This window comes from Macrosteles quadrilineatus, unplaced genomic scaffold (assembly GCF_028750875.1).
Source record: "Macrosteles quadrilineatus isolate MER2022 unplaced genomic scaffold, UCM_ALF_1.0 Scaffold_22__1_contigs__length_1958994, whole genome shotgun sequence".
Lineage (NCBI taxonomy): Eukaryota > Metazoa > Arthropoda > Insecta > Hemiptera > Cicadellidae > Macrosteles > Macrosteles quadrilineatus.
In genome coordinates, this window is record NW_026542615.1 from 872,375 (window position 1) to 889,256 (window position 16,882).

At 37.0% G+C, this 16,882-nt stretch overlaps 1 protein-coding gene across 1 annotated transcript in view; it reads left to right on the top strand.

Annotated features, from left to right (window-relative positions):
• LOC129005487 (A disintegrin and metalloproteinase with thrombospondin motifs 20-like) overlaps positions 1-16,882 on the top strand; it is a 208,643-nt gene that overhangs the window by 75,410 nt on the left and 116,351 nt on the right. Inside the window, exons 2-4 of the mRNA XM_054434389.1 lie at positions 1,096-1,230; positions 7,552-7,709; positions 11,325-11,453. Of these exons, the coding sequence (XP_054290364.1) occupies positions 1,096-1,230; positions 7,552-7,709; positions 11,325-11,453 (422 nt within the window). The remainder of the gene's footprint in view (positions 1-1,095; positions 1,231-7,551; positions 7,710-11,324; positions 11,454-16,882) is intronic.

The following is a 16,882-nucleotide window of genomic DNA, read 5'->3' on the forward strand; positions in this document are numbered from 1 at the left end:
CATTGCTAGAAATCAGCTGATTGACGATGTTAACTGCAAAAGTACAAGTACAATCAGCTGATCATTTCCATTCCATTTCCATTTCCATTTCGTTTTGTCATGAGAGCCGAAGCCCCCCTGACTGCATACCCGGTACCTATCCTTTAGGACATACCCGGGCCCCATGATGTAGGCCGAAGCTTACGCATCAACCTTTAGCACATCATGGGCGGATGACTTAAGGTCATCAGGCTCGCCGGCTGCCGAAGCAGACCCTTCGGAAGGAGGGTTGCCCCTCGATCCTAACCAGGGATTCCGGCTGCTTGTTTAAGCGTCACTCCACCTGGGTTCCACTAGGTCGAGACCTAGAGGTCATGGTAGAGCGCCCCGACGCATTTAGTGCAAGCAACACTCGGGACCTATCTAATCCCTGACAGGCAGAACCCGCCATCGAAAGCCAGGAGGAAGGGGACCGTCAGCACGCTGACGGGGGGAACCCAACCTCCCATTTACACCGCTGCCCGATCGAGGCCTTACCCATTGCTGGGAAACCAGAGATAACCAGAGCGATAGATCCCCAGATACCCCTGGCGGGCTCGGACCCAGCACCCGATCTACTTCGTTTGCCCGTCAGACCCAACATCACTGCCAGGCCATCAGGGTTTCCCAAAAGGAGGCAGGTATAGAAGTGGGACCCACCCGGATGAACCTATCCACCAGAGGTGGCGACACCCTTGACTCAATTGAGGTTCCGGGAAGAACCCCCCACACTCAAGATAACCATACCGTCCGTGCTCAGAGACAGGGATTGGTTTGCATAAGTACCTACAAACCGTTGCCCTCACACTGCGGAAAGTTACGTAATCAGCTGATCACGTGACGTTTACTTTTAAAGAGTCATCGACGATGTTTTAAAGTACCATTAGCTGATAAAAAATGTTTACTGCTAAAGAACCATCAGCTGTTCAACAATGCTGCATTTATATTTTTTTCTGGAGTACCAACAACGATTAACGATGTTTGCTGTATTAGGAGATCAACGTTGCTATGTTTACTTTAACATTATGATTATTGTTGTTGTTGCTGTAGAGGTTACATCACATATTTTGTTTACAGACCCCGAGAACGCCGATACGCCGTCCCTGCAGCTGCAGCAGGTAGAGCTGGTGACACCGGTCAAGACGTCGCCTCCGCCTCCGCACGAACACGACCTCCTCTACGAGCGTCCGCCGCCCGGACCCCAGCCTCCGGGTGAGTCACCTCACGTCTAATATAATGTTCAAATGCTCAATTTATATCGTTAAAGTCTCTAATTTGTAGTTTTTACTATCGTAACATCTACGTTGCTTGCAAACTCTTTGTGTTCGGGAGATGACATCGGACACACTGCAGTAATCCATCTTCGGGATCATATGTGTTTCAAGCTCTTGACAAACCAAAGGCAAGAGTTAATGAGTGCAATTTAAACTCAAATTCGTATACTCCTCGAATTCCCTCTAGGGTTTAGACTTACGCAACTTTAGTTAGAGATTTTGACAATTATTTTATTATTTTATCACCTCGAATTCTCGAGCTATGCTCGAAAACAGTCGTCACCTGCATGTGGCAATATGTCACCCAGACACACAAATAAGCCAGGCGCTGTCTACACCAGCTACCAGAGTAATTGAGATTTATACCGCATTGTGCCTAGAGCGTCTGTGTTGTGGCTCTCCCACATAATTCTACGTTGCGCGTCGGGCGCAGGCGCGTCCAAGTCCCCCAGTAATTGTTTATGAAGGCATTGTTAGAGCTCTGATTCAGATTAAGACTAATTGTTGTCTGAATAGATGCAAGAAAAGGGGTCCCTGCGTTCCCAGGTGGTATGAAACAGTTGATATTGTATTACAGTTGTTTTGGTATTACCATTAGGTATTCAATATAAGTACTCAAAAATATCTAAAGTCACTATACAAAATTTAGTATGGATTGTTTCTAGTCTAGTAAAAACGAGGAAGATATAAAACAAACACATGCTTCGGAACATTTAAGATGAGTAAGATTTTCAAGTTAATTCAACACAATTTGCAAATTTAATAGAGAAAAGACCAACCTAAATAAAAAAAGTATTGCAAACCTTTCTTCCCATAAATAGTCTGAACGATCACAATGAATCTTGCCCGTTGGATAGTGACGCCGAATTTGGGCTAGACGAAGTTTCCGAAGCATTCAAGCAAAAATTCATTTTCAGAGCGAGCAACAATATTCAACCCAAAATGCAAACAGACCCGAGACTTCGGCCAGTTCTTTCGCAAACAACGAAGATGTCATCTCCTGCACACCAAGATGCTACAACTACTTTGACCGTGAAAGCATTGAAACTACTATACTACTCGGAAGTGATCTTCAACTTGTACACACCCATATTCAAACATGACATTTCACTACGTATCTTTGAAACTTTTGAACTTCCATTTAAAGCTAGAAAGTCACCCAATAGGTGAATCTGAATCAACAGAGTCCATCAGATATCTTCACCTGATCGGTCTGCACCCCAATATGTCTTCCGATTCCTAGCCGATAACACCCATAGATCCTAACCTTACACATGACAAGGTTGTAGGTCGAGCAGGTAGACCCGGGACCACCCACAATCTGCTGATAACATCATAAACTGATGCCCAGATAATGTAGTTCACACGGAGCGTGGCCGACTGCCAACTCGGACACACCCACCACGTGGACTAAATTTGCCGTTTCAAATTGTGGAACGAACTCGTGTCTGTTACTTAATTAAATTACTCCCGGGGCGCGGGACTCCTGTCTTAGCGGCCGGGCACCAATGGGATTTAGCTAGTTTTATGTGATAATGTTAACAAGTGATTCGCAGCGTTCCCTGGCTGTAGCTTTACCTTACTAGAAAGTAAACTCTAGGTCTATCACGTGACGGGAAATTTCTCTGTAGTGGGAAAGTCCTTATATTAAAAGTCTAAATAGAGTGCAGGGTGTCCACAAAAGATCAGTACAATTTCATACATTAGCCATATTGTTATATTTCAACACACAATGTTCTACCTTTGTTTTTTGTATTAGCTACATGCTTAAACTTAGTATTACTCATGTTTTTGCCGAGTTTGTTTATCGGAATAGGTATTGTGACCTAAAATAGAAAATAGACTAGTAGATTTAATGGACGAGTTTGGCATATTGGCTTCCTAGTTTTTTCGACCAAATTCTATGTGTTTTCTCTTTGTTGGGTGAGTAAAAGACATTGAAAATCTCAGATAATGAGCTAATACATAACATTATGAATGCCTTTCTCCAGGATTCCAAATAACGCCATTTCCATTTAAATTCATGTTGAAAATCGGCTGTTTGCATTTTGTTTATATTTTAGAGAAATTTTGTCAGAGTTTTCTTCCTTAATTTATCAACTGAGATGTTTTGTCTGGTAGACTATGTTCTTTTTTTTACCATATAATAGGACTAAACCCTATCATATGGGGTGATGTCAGGAAAAGAAGGAAGTTAGTTTGTTTGCCAACCTCGTCTATTTTGTATGCTACTAAATAATTCATAATTAATAATTAGTAATAATTAAGGTCACAATTATCTTAAGATGAGCAAACTGGCCAACAATTGGGTGTAAAACTAAACTGTGGTATGTGGCCAAAACACCTAACTCATGTGAGCATCATACGTTAAAAAATAACAATATAGCTAAAGTATGAAATTGTGCTAATCTTTTATGGACACCCTGTATTACGTTTGTATTTTAAGTGTAGAGATTATATTAATTGATTTTTCACTGTGTTGCACATATTTATTAGTGCTTTACTATCAATCAAATCAAATTAGGGAATTTTATTATCAAACTACTACCAACTCTACCTTCACTACGGAGTGTACATGACATATTTACATCCTGTTTTCAAGCTAAGGAAAGTTCAAACAATAGGGATTTTTCATAATTTAAGGATCTAAATTAAATTTTACTGCACGATTCAAAGGGTTTTGTTTCTTACATAAGTAATACTAAAACATTTTTGTGTATCCGAACAAGATTAAAATATTGTTTAGGCCATTTTATAAAAGCAGTAGATATAAAATACGACGATAAACTCATGTTAAATACTTAACTGTTCACCTTTTTTTAACACTGTGTTCGCTTTTCTTTCACGTCTTTGATCCTACACTATTAAGCCAGTAGTAAATTTAATATAACAAGTTGTCATGTTGCCAGAATTGTTAACTGCAACGCATTTAGGAAATAGCGCATCATAAATAGCAAAACATTTAACAGTACTACGAACCGCTTTAGGAACCGTATATTATACATTATATATCCAGAAATGTATACTTCTGAAGTTAATCCAGATCCAGATTCTGCCAAAAGCTATAACACTTTGCTGAATGGTTCCGCTTATTCCTGGGAAAGGTTTAATGAAGACTTGACTTGATCGTCTAGCGGCAAACTGCCCGACACACGGGCATCGCGTCAAACGGATTTGAATCAATGGGCGGAGCGACACGGCCAAATTAAATTGGGCATTCTGAAACTGGCGATGAGCTCTTGTCCGCCCTAATAATTGGATAATGAACAGTGTGAATGTCTGGTGCTTAATTCCTTCGCGAACACTAATTTATGTTGAGAGTCAATTCACTTTTTAAAACCCCTTCTTTTTGTAATTAAATTTAAATTAGATTTTTTATTTACATATTGGTAAACTTGTATAGTTTTGTTTGAAAATAATCCTTGAAAATAAATAACCCTAGTTTCTACTCAACACTAAGTTGTGAACAGGTTGAATTAAATTTGAAAAATAAAATAGTTAATGTGATCTTTAACTTAAAAATAACTTATTTCTGGTACATGGTAAAATTTATGTGTGAAAATAATTTGTTAAATTCATCACCTTTATTCCTCACATTATTCTATCAAGAGTAAACTATCTGTAAACCCTAACCTAATAAATCTTTGTTTACTACATTTTAAATTACATTTCTTAGCTTCCACAAGTAACATGTTTTAGTAAAAATAATCCTTGAAAATCTAAATGTTCCTGTTTATGTAACTTAAGGAAATAATATATTGTGGTTTCAAAGATCGCATTCAATTTGTTAAGTTTTTCTCCTAGAAACGTACACCGCTTTGAAATTTGAATTTGAAGTGTAGGTCACACAAGGAATCCAGTGAACTTATTATTTTAAAAGTTCCCACAAGAAGAAAATATAAACTTGAGAGTTTAAGAAAGTCGAAATGTTCAGCGACATAGTTCACATCGGTACATCGCAGTCGGCGCGACCCAATAGATCTGCCAGCGCCGAACAATTGAAAACTCATCAAACGATCAGACAGCAGACATTAGATGCTCACATCACGGCCTTTGATGTTTGCCGACGTTCTAGTCTACTGCAGCCTTGGTTGTTGTCCCTTCACACAAGTATGTGATTGATGGTTACAACTGAATGAACAAGAATGTTTCAAAGATTTTAATTTAAACGCAGCGTTGAAAAACCGTGTCATTGGAGTTTTACCGCATTATCATAGGAGCCTTTATTTCCGATTTTACTCATATCATAAGGTTTATCTAGAAATAAATATAAACACTTTTTAATCATAACCATAATTTTTTATTAGTTGCGTTTCAATGACAGTAAGTGGTTAATTAAATCTCCTAAAGAAAACATTTTCACCACCACAATAAACTATCGATTAAAAATAAAAGAAAATCGTAGCTCATAAAATGTGGGCTAATAAATTTTTTGGCACACATCAATGAGCTCTGAAGAAGTGTAAAATTCACCAACTTTTTCGAAATAAGAATATATATCAAAATATATAAGAACAATGTAAACACTGTTGTTAGTTGTTATTATGGCGATTTTATTGTTTAGATTAAAAGATTTTATCAATATTTAATGCATCCACGCTTAATGTTAGAAATATGGACGTCCACGGAGAAGGCTAAGAACATGTTACGAACACGGATGGACTTATGTGTGTTTGTGCCATCGGTTTGTGAAAAATTAAATCCCCAGTAGCGGCGTTCATCTGAAAAAAACTACACAGATTCTTGGACAGAAAATTAAGTTTAACTTTTAAAACTAACAATTTCCTGACAAAACTTTTCAATCTCGTGAGATTCGATCCCAGTTAAATGTGTTATTGAAACAAGCCGTCGTTAAGATGTAGATTAGTGGATGATGGATCAAGTAGATAATGATGAAAGAACAATGCAGGGTGAGGGTGGAGCCGCAGGGTGTAAGCCGTCATATTGAGGCCTTGGTCTAATATATCACTTAACGGACAAGACATAAGTTAGATGGTTTAAGTTACATAAGTTCAGTCAGTATTATGCTCTTTAGAATTTAGGAAAAGGAAGTTAGAGTTCATATTTTTAATTAATTAAATAGAGTGTAGAACAAATTAAATTGCAGGCTTGATTTTCAAACCAACAGATTCTTCAGCCAGGGCCAAACTAAAAGCCTGAGGAATTAAGACATTTGGTCCAGTTTTGAGCCTACACAAAGAACAAGAAAGGCAGAATTGACAAAAATGCGATTGAATATGAAAAGGCAAAGGCCACTTTAATAAACACTCTAGTTTATGACTTTCAATTCTGCATCAAAAATATTGATCTTGACTCACCTCACGCTGCGACCATGGATCGTCGCTTCTCTCCTGTCATACGTCTTGTAGGCTGATCAGATTTGCGCGGGTAGTGGCTCTATACATGAGTTACGTTTGGCGGCAACCACAGTTCATGACAAGATACATGACTACCGTCTGCATGCAATGCTTCACTTGTGTACAGATAGCGTGCACTGTGTAGTGGGCGACTGTCTACAGTCTAGACCCTCTAACTTACAGCATCCTCCTGCAACGATCATGCAGACCTTGGTAATTACTGGCCTCTCGCAGCAAACCTAGACACTCAACGAACTTCCGGGTGTCTCTAAACATGACGTTACAAACTCCTTATCACACATGGTAATTGTTTGTAACTATGAAGAATAGGAAGTGTTTCCATACTTGATTGATTTGGTTAAGGCCATTCACATTGCACCAAACCCAACCAAAGATTTCTCATTGGTTATATCGATGTTTGATGTTCACGATGTCCATGTGGGCCTCAAAAATCGGCTGAGGTAGTGAAAGCTAAATTTGCATAAGGTCTAGGAAGGAGAGCCAGGAGATTCAGGTTGATCGATGAGGCCCAAAGCAGCTTTACTGTTATGATTGGCTATTTAGTAGGTTCTTCCGTGTAGGACATTTCATCATATCTGTATGAGATATGCTTGGGCGAATAGCGTGTAAGTGTAAAGTTGGTATTTTAATGAATCATTGATGCTTGACATGGAGCGATCGTTTAGAGAAATATACTTATAAAGAGGCCCATGTAATAGACTGTGCAAGATTCTTTCAGCTTTTTTGCCTGTCAATTCCATCTCTGACGATCAGTATCTTGGACCTTCGCCTAAGTATAAGCCTTTAAGCGTCGATTTCGCAATCAAATATCTTTTTAACTGTTTGTCGCTTAAATTCTTTTCTTAATGTGGTTTTTATTTACATTTTTACTTTTTTTCCAGGAGAGCCTGTACCGCTGCTGAGGCACCACTCTGGTCATTTCCGTCACAAGATGGCCACCATCTGGGATCCTCACCCCCAGTATGAGTTCACCGCCTTTGGACGACACTTTCGACTTTTGCTTGCTCACGACTCACGCTTCGTTCTACCTGATATCAAGGTAGGTTAAAAGTTTTACTCTTCCAAAACTTTATCAAAATGTCCAATCAAACTAAGTTAGGTTTTTCAAATCAAATTTATTATTCTATGTATTTTGACGGAAAGGGGTTTGCGTATTTGTTTCAGACGTTTGATGAATTAAATAATTGGTTTGGCAGACATATTTTTTTTATATGTGTTGAGCGTATGGTTGCCTATCTACATTGTACAGTCTGAGTAACTGAACATTCAGGTTGCTCTTGTTATTTCAATCTTGTTGTATCTGAATCTTAAATCTGATGTTTATCTTATGTAATGCTCCAGGCCTTTAGATGTTATCATTGAGTTATAATTGATAGACTACTGAAAATCAATTCTGCAAGAGTTAAGAGGTGAATGGTGTCATTGACTATCAAATAATGACTTATATCAATATCATCCAAAAATATCTAAGAATAAACCAGTAGGCCTAAACATGCTGATCAACCTTTATGAAAAATATGCTTCGAAAACACAACTTGACGAAGTCTTTGCTATGAATCTTCCTATCCTGGAGCCTGGAGTCTTGTTGAGTAAAAAAGCTAAACAATTTAATGCCCTTTGAAATACAGTGTGATTGAAAAATGAATGTTGATCATGGTATGTCCAACATTTTCAAAATGCAACTCTCGAGCTCACACCGTGTTGAGCCAACGGTTTTGCAAATGAGATGTTTTGCCGTACAATAGAAAAACATTAACGATGTATCGACCAGTGCTAAAGAAGGCGTACACAGAGTTTATGTTTGGAAGTACAAAGGACGCTTTATGTCCTGAACATCGCGGCAGGATCATTACTAAAATTTACGAGCTGCAAAGCTCATTACGGTCCGAGTCCGAGGATTAGACTGGCTTTAATCGCAGGCGTGGGTGTTAAAATATACACATGCAGTGGTTTTGGTCGTGTACGTAATTACGGTTGACTCGTGTTGTCGTACGAGGTAGAATGTCTTTCCCGTCATGTTTTGGTGGCAAGCGATATTTACTGGATAAACTGTATGATAGCATCATAGGAATTACAGTACACCTAAATCGGAAAATGTATAAGGGCATCTAGTCAACCCGTGGTTGGATGTATTTACAGATATTGTTAGTATCCAGAATGTATGATTTTATGGAAATTGGTTTCAATTTACAGCCAAAAAAATCCGTTATGCTAGCTAAATCAAACAAAGGAGAGAAAAATTATTAACTCGAAACGTAATAATGGATATGCATTTTACTGTACTTTACTTGAAAATAATTAAAATATTGGTGAATGACGACGTAAATGATTTAAAATTAAATGTACTGAGTTTTATATCATAGGCAAGTACCTTTACCCTTCTTTTACATTATAACAATACTGAGGATTTAATTTTCTAATACTATTGTAGAAAAGTTGTTTATTATTGTTATATGATTTTTTTTACGCCAGTGGCATTTCACGAGAGATTTACGAGAGATAAGTGTTTAGATTTCCACCAATGATAATATAAACTAGTTTAGAAATGGCTTACCTAGTAAAATCACCCGGTGAAGGAAAAACCTTTAGTAGCTGCTTTATATACAAACAGTAATATGAAGACGACAGTACTTTGTAAAGTCTTTGTGTTTAATTTGTACGATGGTTTTTGTGGGATAAAAGAGGCACACGTAATTTTATATAGAGGTAGCCATATAATAAATGGATAAATTTAAATTCCTAATATCATTTCACAATTGTAAACTTTTGCCAATAAACAATAAACAGTAAAGAAACTAGGATGTGGACCCTTACCTTTCAAAAACGTGACAAATACGTCGTATAGTTGAATACGTTTAAAGAATTCCAAATCAGTATTGGGTTCAAAGGTTTATTCTACGGTGTATAAGCATATTTGTTTCCAAACGACTCAGTAAAACATAAATCACATTTTATAGCGATGACAACATGTTTGGTTTTATCCCCAATGTGGCTCGCCCCGAACAAGGAAGCATTGAGTCAGTTGGGTCTTGTAGAGAAGCTTTGGGCAGACAGTTCGACCGGTCCATGACCTTCAGACCTCGTCAGAATAACTAATGATGTTTTATTTGCATTAAACGTGTGCAAATTATTTCATCCCGGTGGGGGGCTAAAGAGTCCGCTTGGATTTGTTACTTGAGGAGAAATCAATTTGAATACACTCGCCAGTATCTCAGGTGTAAAAGAAATGTGATGACAACTGGTAGATATGTTTCCTTTGTAAGGTAAATTAGTCAGTTTTCCTAAATTCAGCCTTTTCAAGATTATATTTTCGAGATTATTCTGCTTCATAGCGTCTTGGGTATCTGACATCTTAAGCACATGCCATGCTCCACGTTGAAAGCAACATGGTTTAAAATCAATCTAAATAATATTTTTTCAATATAAGTTTCTTCTTCAATATAAGTTTATCTTCAGAAAATAATACGAGGGTATTGGATACCCCAACGTTACATTCACAGAAGGGAACCATGAGAGAAGTGTCTAGATAGGCTACATGCTAGAATGTGGGTTTCTTGATACAGTATTCCTAAACCAAATCTCCATTGACTGTGACACATTGATGCAAAGGCGCGCAAGATATAGTAACCCCGACAAACTAAAGACATGCAAGTACACGGACTTTATAAGTTATTGAATCATTATCTAAATTATAACATAAAATATAATCGCAGTTTATAATCCGTGGACGCTTGTTCAATTTCACACTATTTTAAAGACATTTATAGGCTAGTGACCCCAATTCCTAATATGGAAAATATAATTGTGCTTAAAACGGTGTGAGGGTGGTGGAATGGGAACCGATGCATTCACTAAGTATGATATGCAATGGCTGTAGTGAAAGCCAAATTTAACCAATAGTTTACAAAGACCAACTACTACAATTCCGAAGTCTCATTTCAACACGGTCAGATGCAAAGCTTTGTCTCGTAGGCGTAGGAAACAAATGTCAGCCATTAACTCTTGCGTCCTAATACGGGCCTCGGCTGTAAACCGCAATTTAAAAGGTAACTGTCACAAAATGGGCTTATGATAAATGGTTGCTCGTAGGTGGACTATTTGTTGCCACTCCATAAACAGACTTCCTCCGTCTCGTCCTCCAGTATGTGGAAATGAGTGATTTCACTTTGCTTGGGTGGCGTGTAATGTGATATTCTCAAACAACTTTTGTGTAAACTGTGTGGTAAAGAAACAAAATTGTAATGCTATGAAAGATAGTTAAATTTTAATTTTTTTTCTTTGACCATAAACTTTTTGTTCTGAGTTCCATGGAATATTTACTATTTTTTTACACTGACCCCTACTTTTGAATAGACCATAGGTTTTCGTGACATCTTCCCTTCCATCATCTTATGATTGAGATTCTCCATTCAAGCAAACATTCTAACCTCTAAAATTTTCACCACATGTTCATCTATATTCAATTGCTCCCTAAGATAAAGTACCAATGATTTCATTCATCTTTGATTTTAAGCCAGCAGCTTACCTATTTCGTCTTACGCGTCATAAATATTTCAAAATGATTTTTAGTCTCTTTCTCAAAGGTCTGATGGCTCTTCTGAAATTTTTAAAGTGTTCTTTTACCACTTCTTTAACTTCACATCTTTGCCCCCAGGTGACACATGTGTGGGAGAACACCTCCAAGCTGGAACACCTCGGTCTGAGAGCTGATGGCTGCTTCTACTCAGGCAAGGTGCAAGGAGACCCTTTGTCTTCGGTGGCAGTCAGTCTCTGTCATGGAATGGTAAGTCATTTTGAAGCTATTGAGTAATATGTGTTAGCAATACCGACGCAGTTTAGGGTATCTGTTAGGAATGTTCCTCGATTGGAAGCTCATTTACAACAACGAATTGGCCTCCAATTATTTTTAGCATTAGTTTTAAACACACTGTTTTCTGATCCAAAGAAAATTTTCACGGAATGACCTTTTTTGGAATCTCATGTCTATCTAAGAAGAGTTTCCCTAAAATCCTAAGAAAATTAACCCTTTCGTTGTCCTTGTTCATTTAGTTGGTAAATTATTGGTTGTTAAAGGAACCAACTGGTCTTTTTTAGAACACAACAACATACAGCATCTCAGTCCCCTTCCAATTTTCTTCAATATTTTATACAAAAAAAAGTTTCGGCTCGCTTAAAATGCTCCTAAATGCGTGGATCTTGTTGGTAGCAGTAGTAATAATGTAAATTGTCTAATTTGTGACTCTACAAGACATTTTACCATTTTACATAAAATTAGAATTGCTAGTTAACCATTTGGAAAATATTCTTCTAACGTGTTGATTGGTTGGAGTGAATACAAAAAATATATCTCAGGTAATTCCCTTGACGAGTATACATAAGTCAATTTTTACAATCCTGGAAAGGTACAGGTTTCTCTTACTTGGTTAAAATTGTTTAAGATTTCAAAATCTTCTTAATAAAGAAGCTTGCAGTGTGGAGCGGCAGCAATTACTGTTTCGGCCGGTGTTGACGGCTCGGAGGTAACCATTATAATGGTCCAGTCAAGGTCCTGTGGTGTGTTGTGTGGTGTGTGGTCTGGTCGTCACCACACAATTAGAGTCTCGTCTGCCGAGCTCGTGCCGCCCATCATAGCCCAACGAGAAAACTGTTCTGGGCGGAGGAGAGGATCAAGGAAGTTTAGGCCGGCTGTGCGTGGTCAAGTTTTCAGAGAGTGAACGCTAGCCTATGCACCTGTTAATTTGTAACGGTTCAAGGTCGCAAGAGTGAAAATGGGACAGAGAATCATTATAGTTCTGTTGTTTTGCTATCATCTTGACGTAATCTAGTACTGAGACTTGCCCGAATACAGATTGAATTTAAAGTATGGATATCCTGTATGCCCTAAATGTTATGAAATTACGAATTCAGGATATAATTACTAAACACCTGGCCCAAGTTTCCTAAATAAAGTTTGCAATTGTAACATGACCATTAGAAAAAGTAAGTCAACAAAGGCTACACAAGGCGATGTATGTCACCACCGATCAACTAAAACAAACCTCTAATAAGAACATCTTGGTACTCAAAAGAGTATAGAGACTGCAGAGAAAAACACCCACCAAAAGGATGACTTCGTTCTTCTAGGAACTGCATGAAACTATATAAGTTCTTTTAGAAACTTTTGTATGAATACATTAGCAGTACGTGAGTTATTTCGAAATGGAATTCCAAATTGTAGATGCTCAAGAAGGTTACTGGCAGGAAACTCTTTTATTTCGAAGGACTCGAGTGAATGTGACGAGTGAATTCAACGCGATATCTTTGATGCTCATATACATACATATGAGTCTAGCCATTCTCTCCAACCATTTTGAAAGTTTAATCGTCCACTTTTTGCCGTGATTCTTGCACCTTCCGACACGTGCCGGTTGATTAGTAACGTTATCACTTATTTTTAGAAACTAGCAGCTAAAGTAGACAGCGAGGGAGATTTATTGGACGTTGTGTTTACGGTTGCCCGAACGTCTTTCATTTGCCGCCATATTTCACCGATATGGCGGACAGGAGCGAAGCAAGTGAAATGTGGCGGGTAAATCATCACAAGTCGATCCTCTCGAGCGTTGAGAAGAGAGGCGTTTATCATTCAGGAAGAGCCAACATTTATTATTATTTATATTTTTTAAATCAGACTCTTCCAAAATGATGTATGCCAGAACATTAGAAAGATTATAAGCTAGATGTAGATAACATCACCCTTGTGACAGCAAACCTGCTTATTAAGCGATTATTAGCTTTTTGATATTTTGGTTCAAGCAGATTCGTTAAAAAAAGGTTCTCCCAGACTCAGTAAAAACCATCATTGGGCACTTAGGTTTGCTGCTACGAAGAACACGTCAAATACAGTTTTTTTAGATATCACAAACCTATGGAAAATAATTTACACAAATTTTACAAAAATACCAATCAATAAGCAATCTGCAGCAGCCAACTGCACTTAGCTCTTTAAATATGTTGGTAATCAATAGCAGTAAGGTGAAATATTATTTTTTATCTTTTAAAGCTGGTTTAAAACACAACATTTTAAATAACCAGTTGGAAAGAAACTAAATTTTAGGTTGGCTGTATTTAAATTTACGAAGAAACTAAGGACAAATTAAAGAACAATGGCATACCTTACTTTGATTCATTAACATGCAAAACAAACATAAATTTACATGGAAACACACATATGTATATTTAACGAAAAAGTGAAATCCTTTAAGACTTTTCATATCTATTTCATACTAAAATTTCTGGAGCATTCATATGTTTTCTCAAATTGTCATTGTCCATTGCGGTTTTGGGCTCTATGACAAAGACTATTTACAGCCCAAACGCCGAATCACAGAAATTTCTCTGTCACTATTCTGCTATTGAGTTCATTTTTTTATCATACGCTTACTTTATCCTTAAAGACAGATGTACATTATTCTGTAATATATCACGTAAAAAACAACGATTCTCGTCACAACCTTGGAGTTACAGCTACATAATAAACAATACACGCACTTATTGTCACACGCAAGCCGTAAAGTGTTTGGTAGCCGTAGAAGTTCCGAGAATAAAGCAGTGTTATTTATAGCAGCTGTAAAGATGAGTTATTCTATTAAATGTACAGTAAAGAATGATTCACCGTAGAATAACAATATCAATGTTGTTCCATGACTCGTAGATTGTGATTTTGGGCGCTTACCTTCACCATTGTTGGCTCCTTTACGTACAGAGGTCGAAAGATAATAAGTGATCCGAAAAATAGGACGTAAACGTAATATATTTCCATAATTAATTTTTAGTTCGGAATAATTTTCAGTTGCTTTTTCCCTATGCTCAAGATTTCCAGTTGCGTCATACAGGTAGTTTACCTCGTTCTTTTGTCAAACTCCATGTTTTTCTCGAGTAATTATACAGAATCATTATTTTCTTTTACTATACAACGTCACCCAGCTAAGTATTTTAAAATAAAATGAATCTGTAGAGTTAAAATAAAATTATGATGTGTAGAGCGAAGAGACAATGATCTGTGATGACAATGGATTTATTTAATTGTAACTAAACCAAGTAGGCTTATTTAGCCTAGATCGAGGGCAGCTGTGAACAGTTTGCAGCCATTTCAAGGCTTCTGACCTATCACAGGATCGAACTAACTGCCTTTTTGTTTCAAACTAGCATCCTATACGAAGACAAAATAACATGGAAGGTTAAAAAATTTTTAAGTCTATCAGCTATCGGAAAATTTGCTTCTTACTAAAAGTTTCCACAGAATAAAGAGAAACCACATTACTTTTTTGGCTACCATTCATTTGTGAAGCTTTCCAATTATTCCTAATTTGCGTCACGCTGTTCCTACCATTGTGATATTTCAGTAAACAAATTAATCCAAAGTCATTCCAAAATATATCCACTGATAAAAACGTCCAACCCAAACAATTTAACATCATGGTCCATTTACCCTTCCAAACTCGTCTATTCAAACCTCAATAACCTCTTGACACTTAGTATTCGAATCTCCACAATCTCCAGTTATCAATCTAGTGTTCAAACTTTCCTCGATGTAAAGCGACCGATCACCAGATATCTACGATCTACAGTTCATTCTACCCTGGAGATTGAAAGGGAGGCTCACTTTATCATACGTCTATTATCTGGGCACACGCAATCAGTGCGATGTCCCGGGCTGGAATGTAGACGAGTGGGCGACTGGAGTACATTGCTGACTGGAATGCAATTGCAGTTTACAAGTTTAAGGCCGAGATATAAGGTAGATCTTGCAAGGCCGGGGAATATAGAGGGAAATGAATTATATGTTATTATCATTGATTGACTAAAATACCGGGTGTTTCAAAATGACTCACCCGGTTTTAACGCTTTATAACTTTTATACTATTAAACTTACCGCTGTAAAATACACATCAAACGAAAAAGTAATTCAAAGAGTTTATGCCTACCAAAGACACATTATTTAATAAAATCGATCCAGCAGAACTGTAGATTTAATTTTACAAAGTTAAAAAGTTATCTTCCAACTTTTTTTAGCACTAGAAATTTGGAGGTTACTTGACGTTTTTGCAAATAACTTTTAAATGGTGAGGAAATCGACCAAAGTGGAAGGTAATATTCCGAAAGAGAATAAAATTTCCTACAATCTACTATTTTGCATTTTTTGAAAATACTCAAGAAAGGTACCAAAAATTGCTTAAAAATGAAAAAAAAAATTGAAAATCCCCGTCTTCAATGTAGACAATAAACATAGCAAACATTAAATTTCACACTTTTTTATTTTAAGGCAAATTTAGGCTACATTTATTGAGTATTTTCAAGTAATGCACAATAGTAAATTGTAGGAAATTTTATTCTCTTTCGGAATATTACCTTCCACTTTGGTCGATTTCCTCACCATTTATAAGTTATTTGCAAAAACGTCAAGTAACCTCCAAATTTCTAGTGCTAAAAAAAGTTGGAGATAACTTTTTAACTTTGTACAATTAAATCTACAGTTCTGCTGGATCGATTTTATTAAATAATGTGTCTTTGGTAGGCATAAACTCTTTGAGTTACTTTTTCGTTTGATGTGTATTTCATAGCGGTAAGTTTAATAGTATAAAAGTTATAAAGCGTTAAAACCGGGTGAGTCATTTTGAAACACCCGGTAGTTTTGTTGTTGGTTAGCTGAGTAAAAGTGCTCGCTAAGTAATTAGAAGGTCGCAGGTTCGATACTGTTTGTTATCCAAGTTTGTGATAAGGGACACAGCTGTTCATGATCAATGCACTTTTATTTAAAGATTCTGGCCGAATAATCAGCTTATCTCGGTTACAAAGATCATATTCATTCAACTTCATGTTTAACTTTTCTTTCCCTTAAAATACCCCTGTGCCTCGGTGTCGTGTGATTAAAATCCAATATTTTTAGCAATGGTCGACCTAATAGCATATAGACCAGAGAAACGAAATCAGTCAGATTCGTTATTCTATGTCTCGAAAAAAGCAAACGATGCCGTAGTCTCTTTTTACTTATTATAATTTCTTATTAAGATTTTTTTTAATCTGCAGTCATCGTTATTTTATTAATGTTTTTACTTATTTGATGTATTCCTTTAATTAATAACAATTAGTTTGGCTATGAGGTAGGTTTGGTTTCATATTCCAACAATCAAGAAATACTTTTAGGGAATACAATTTGGTGCTATACAAACTAAT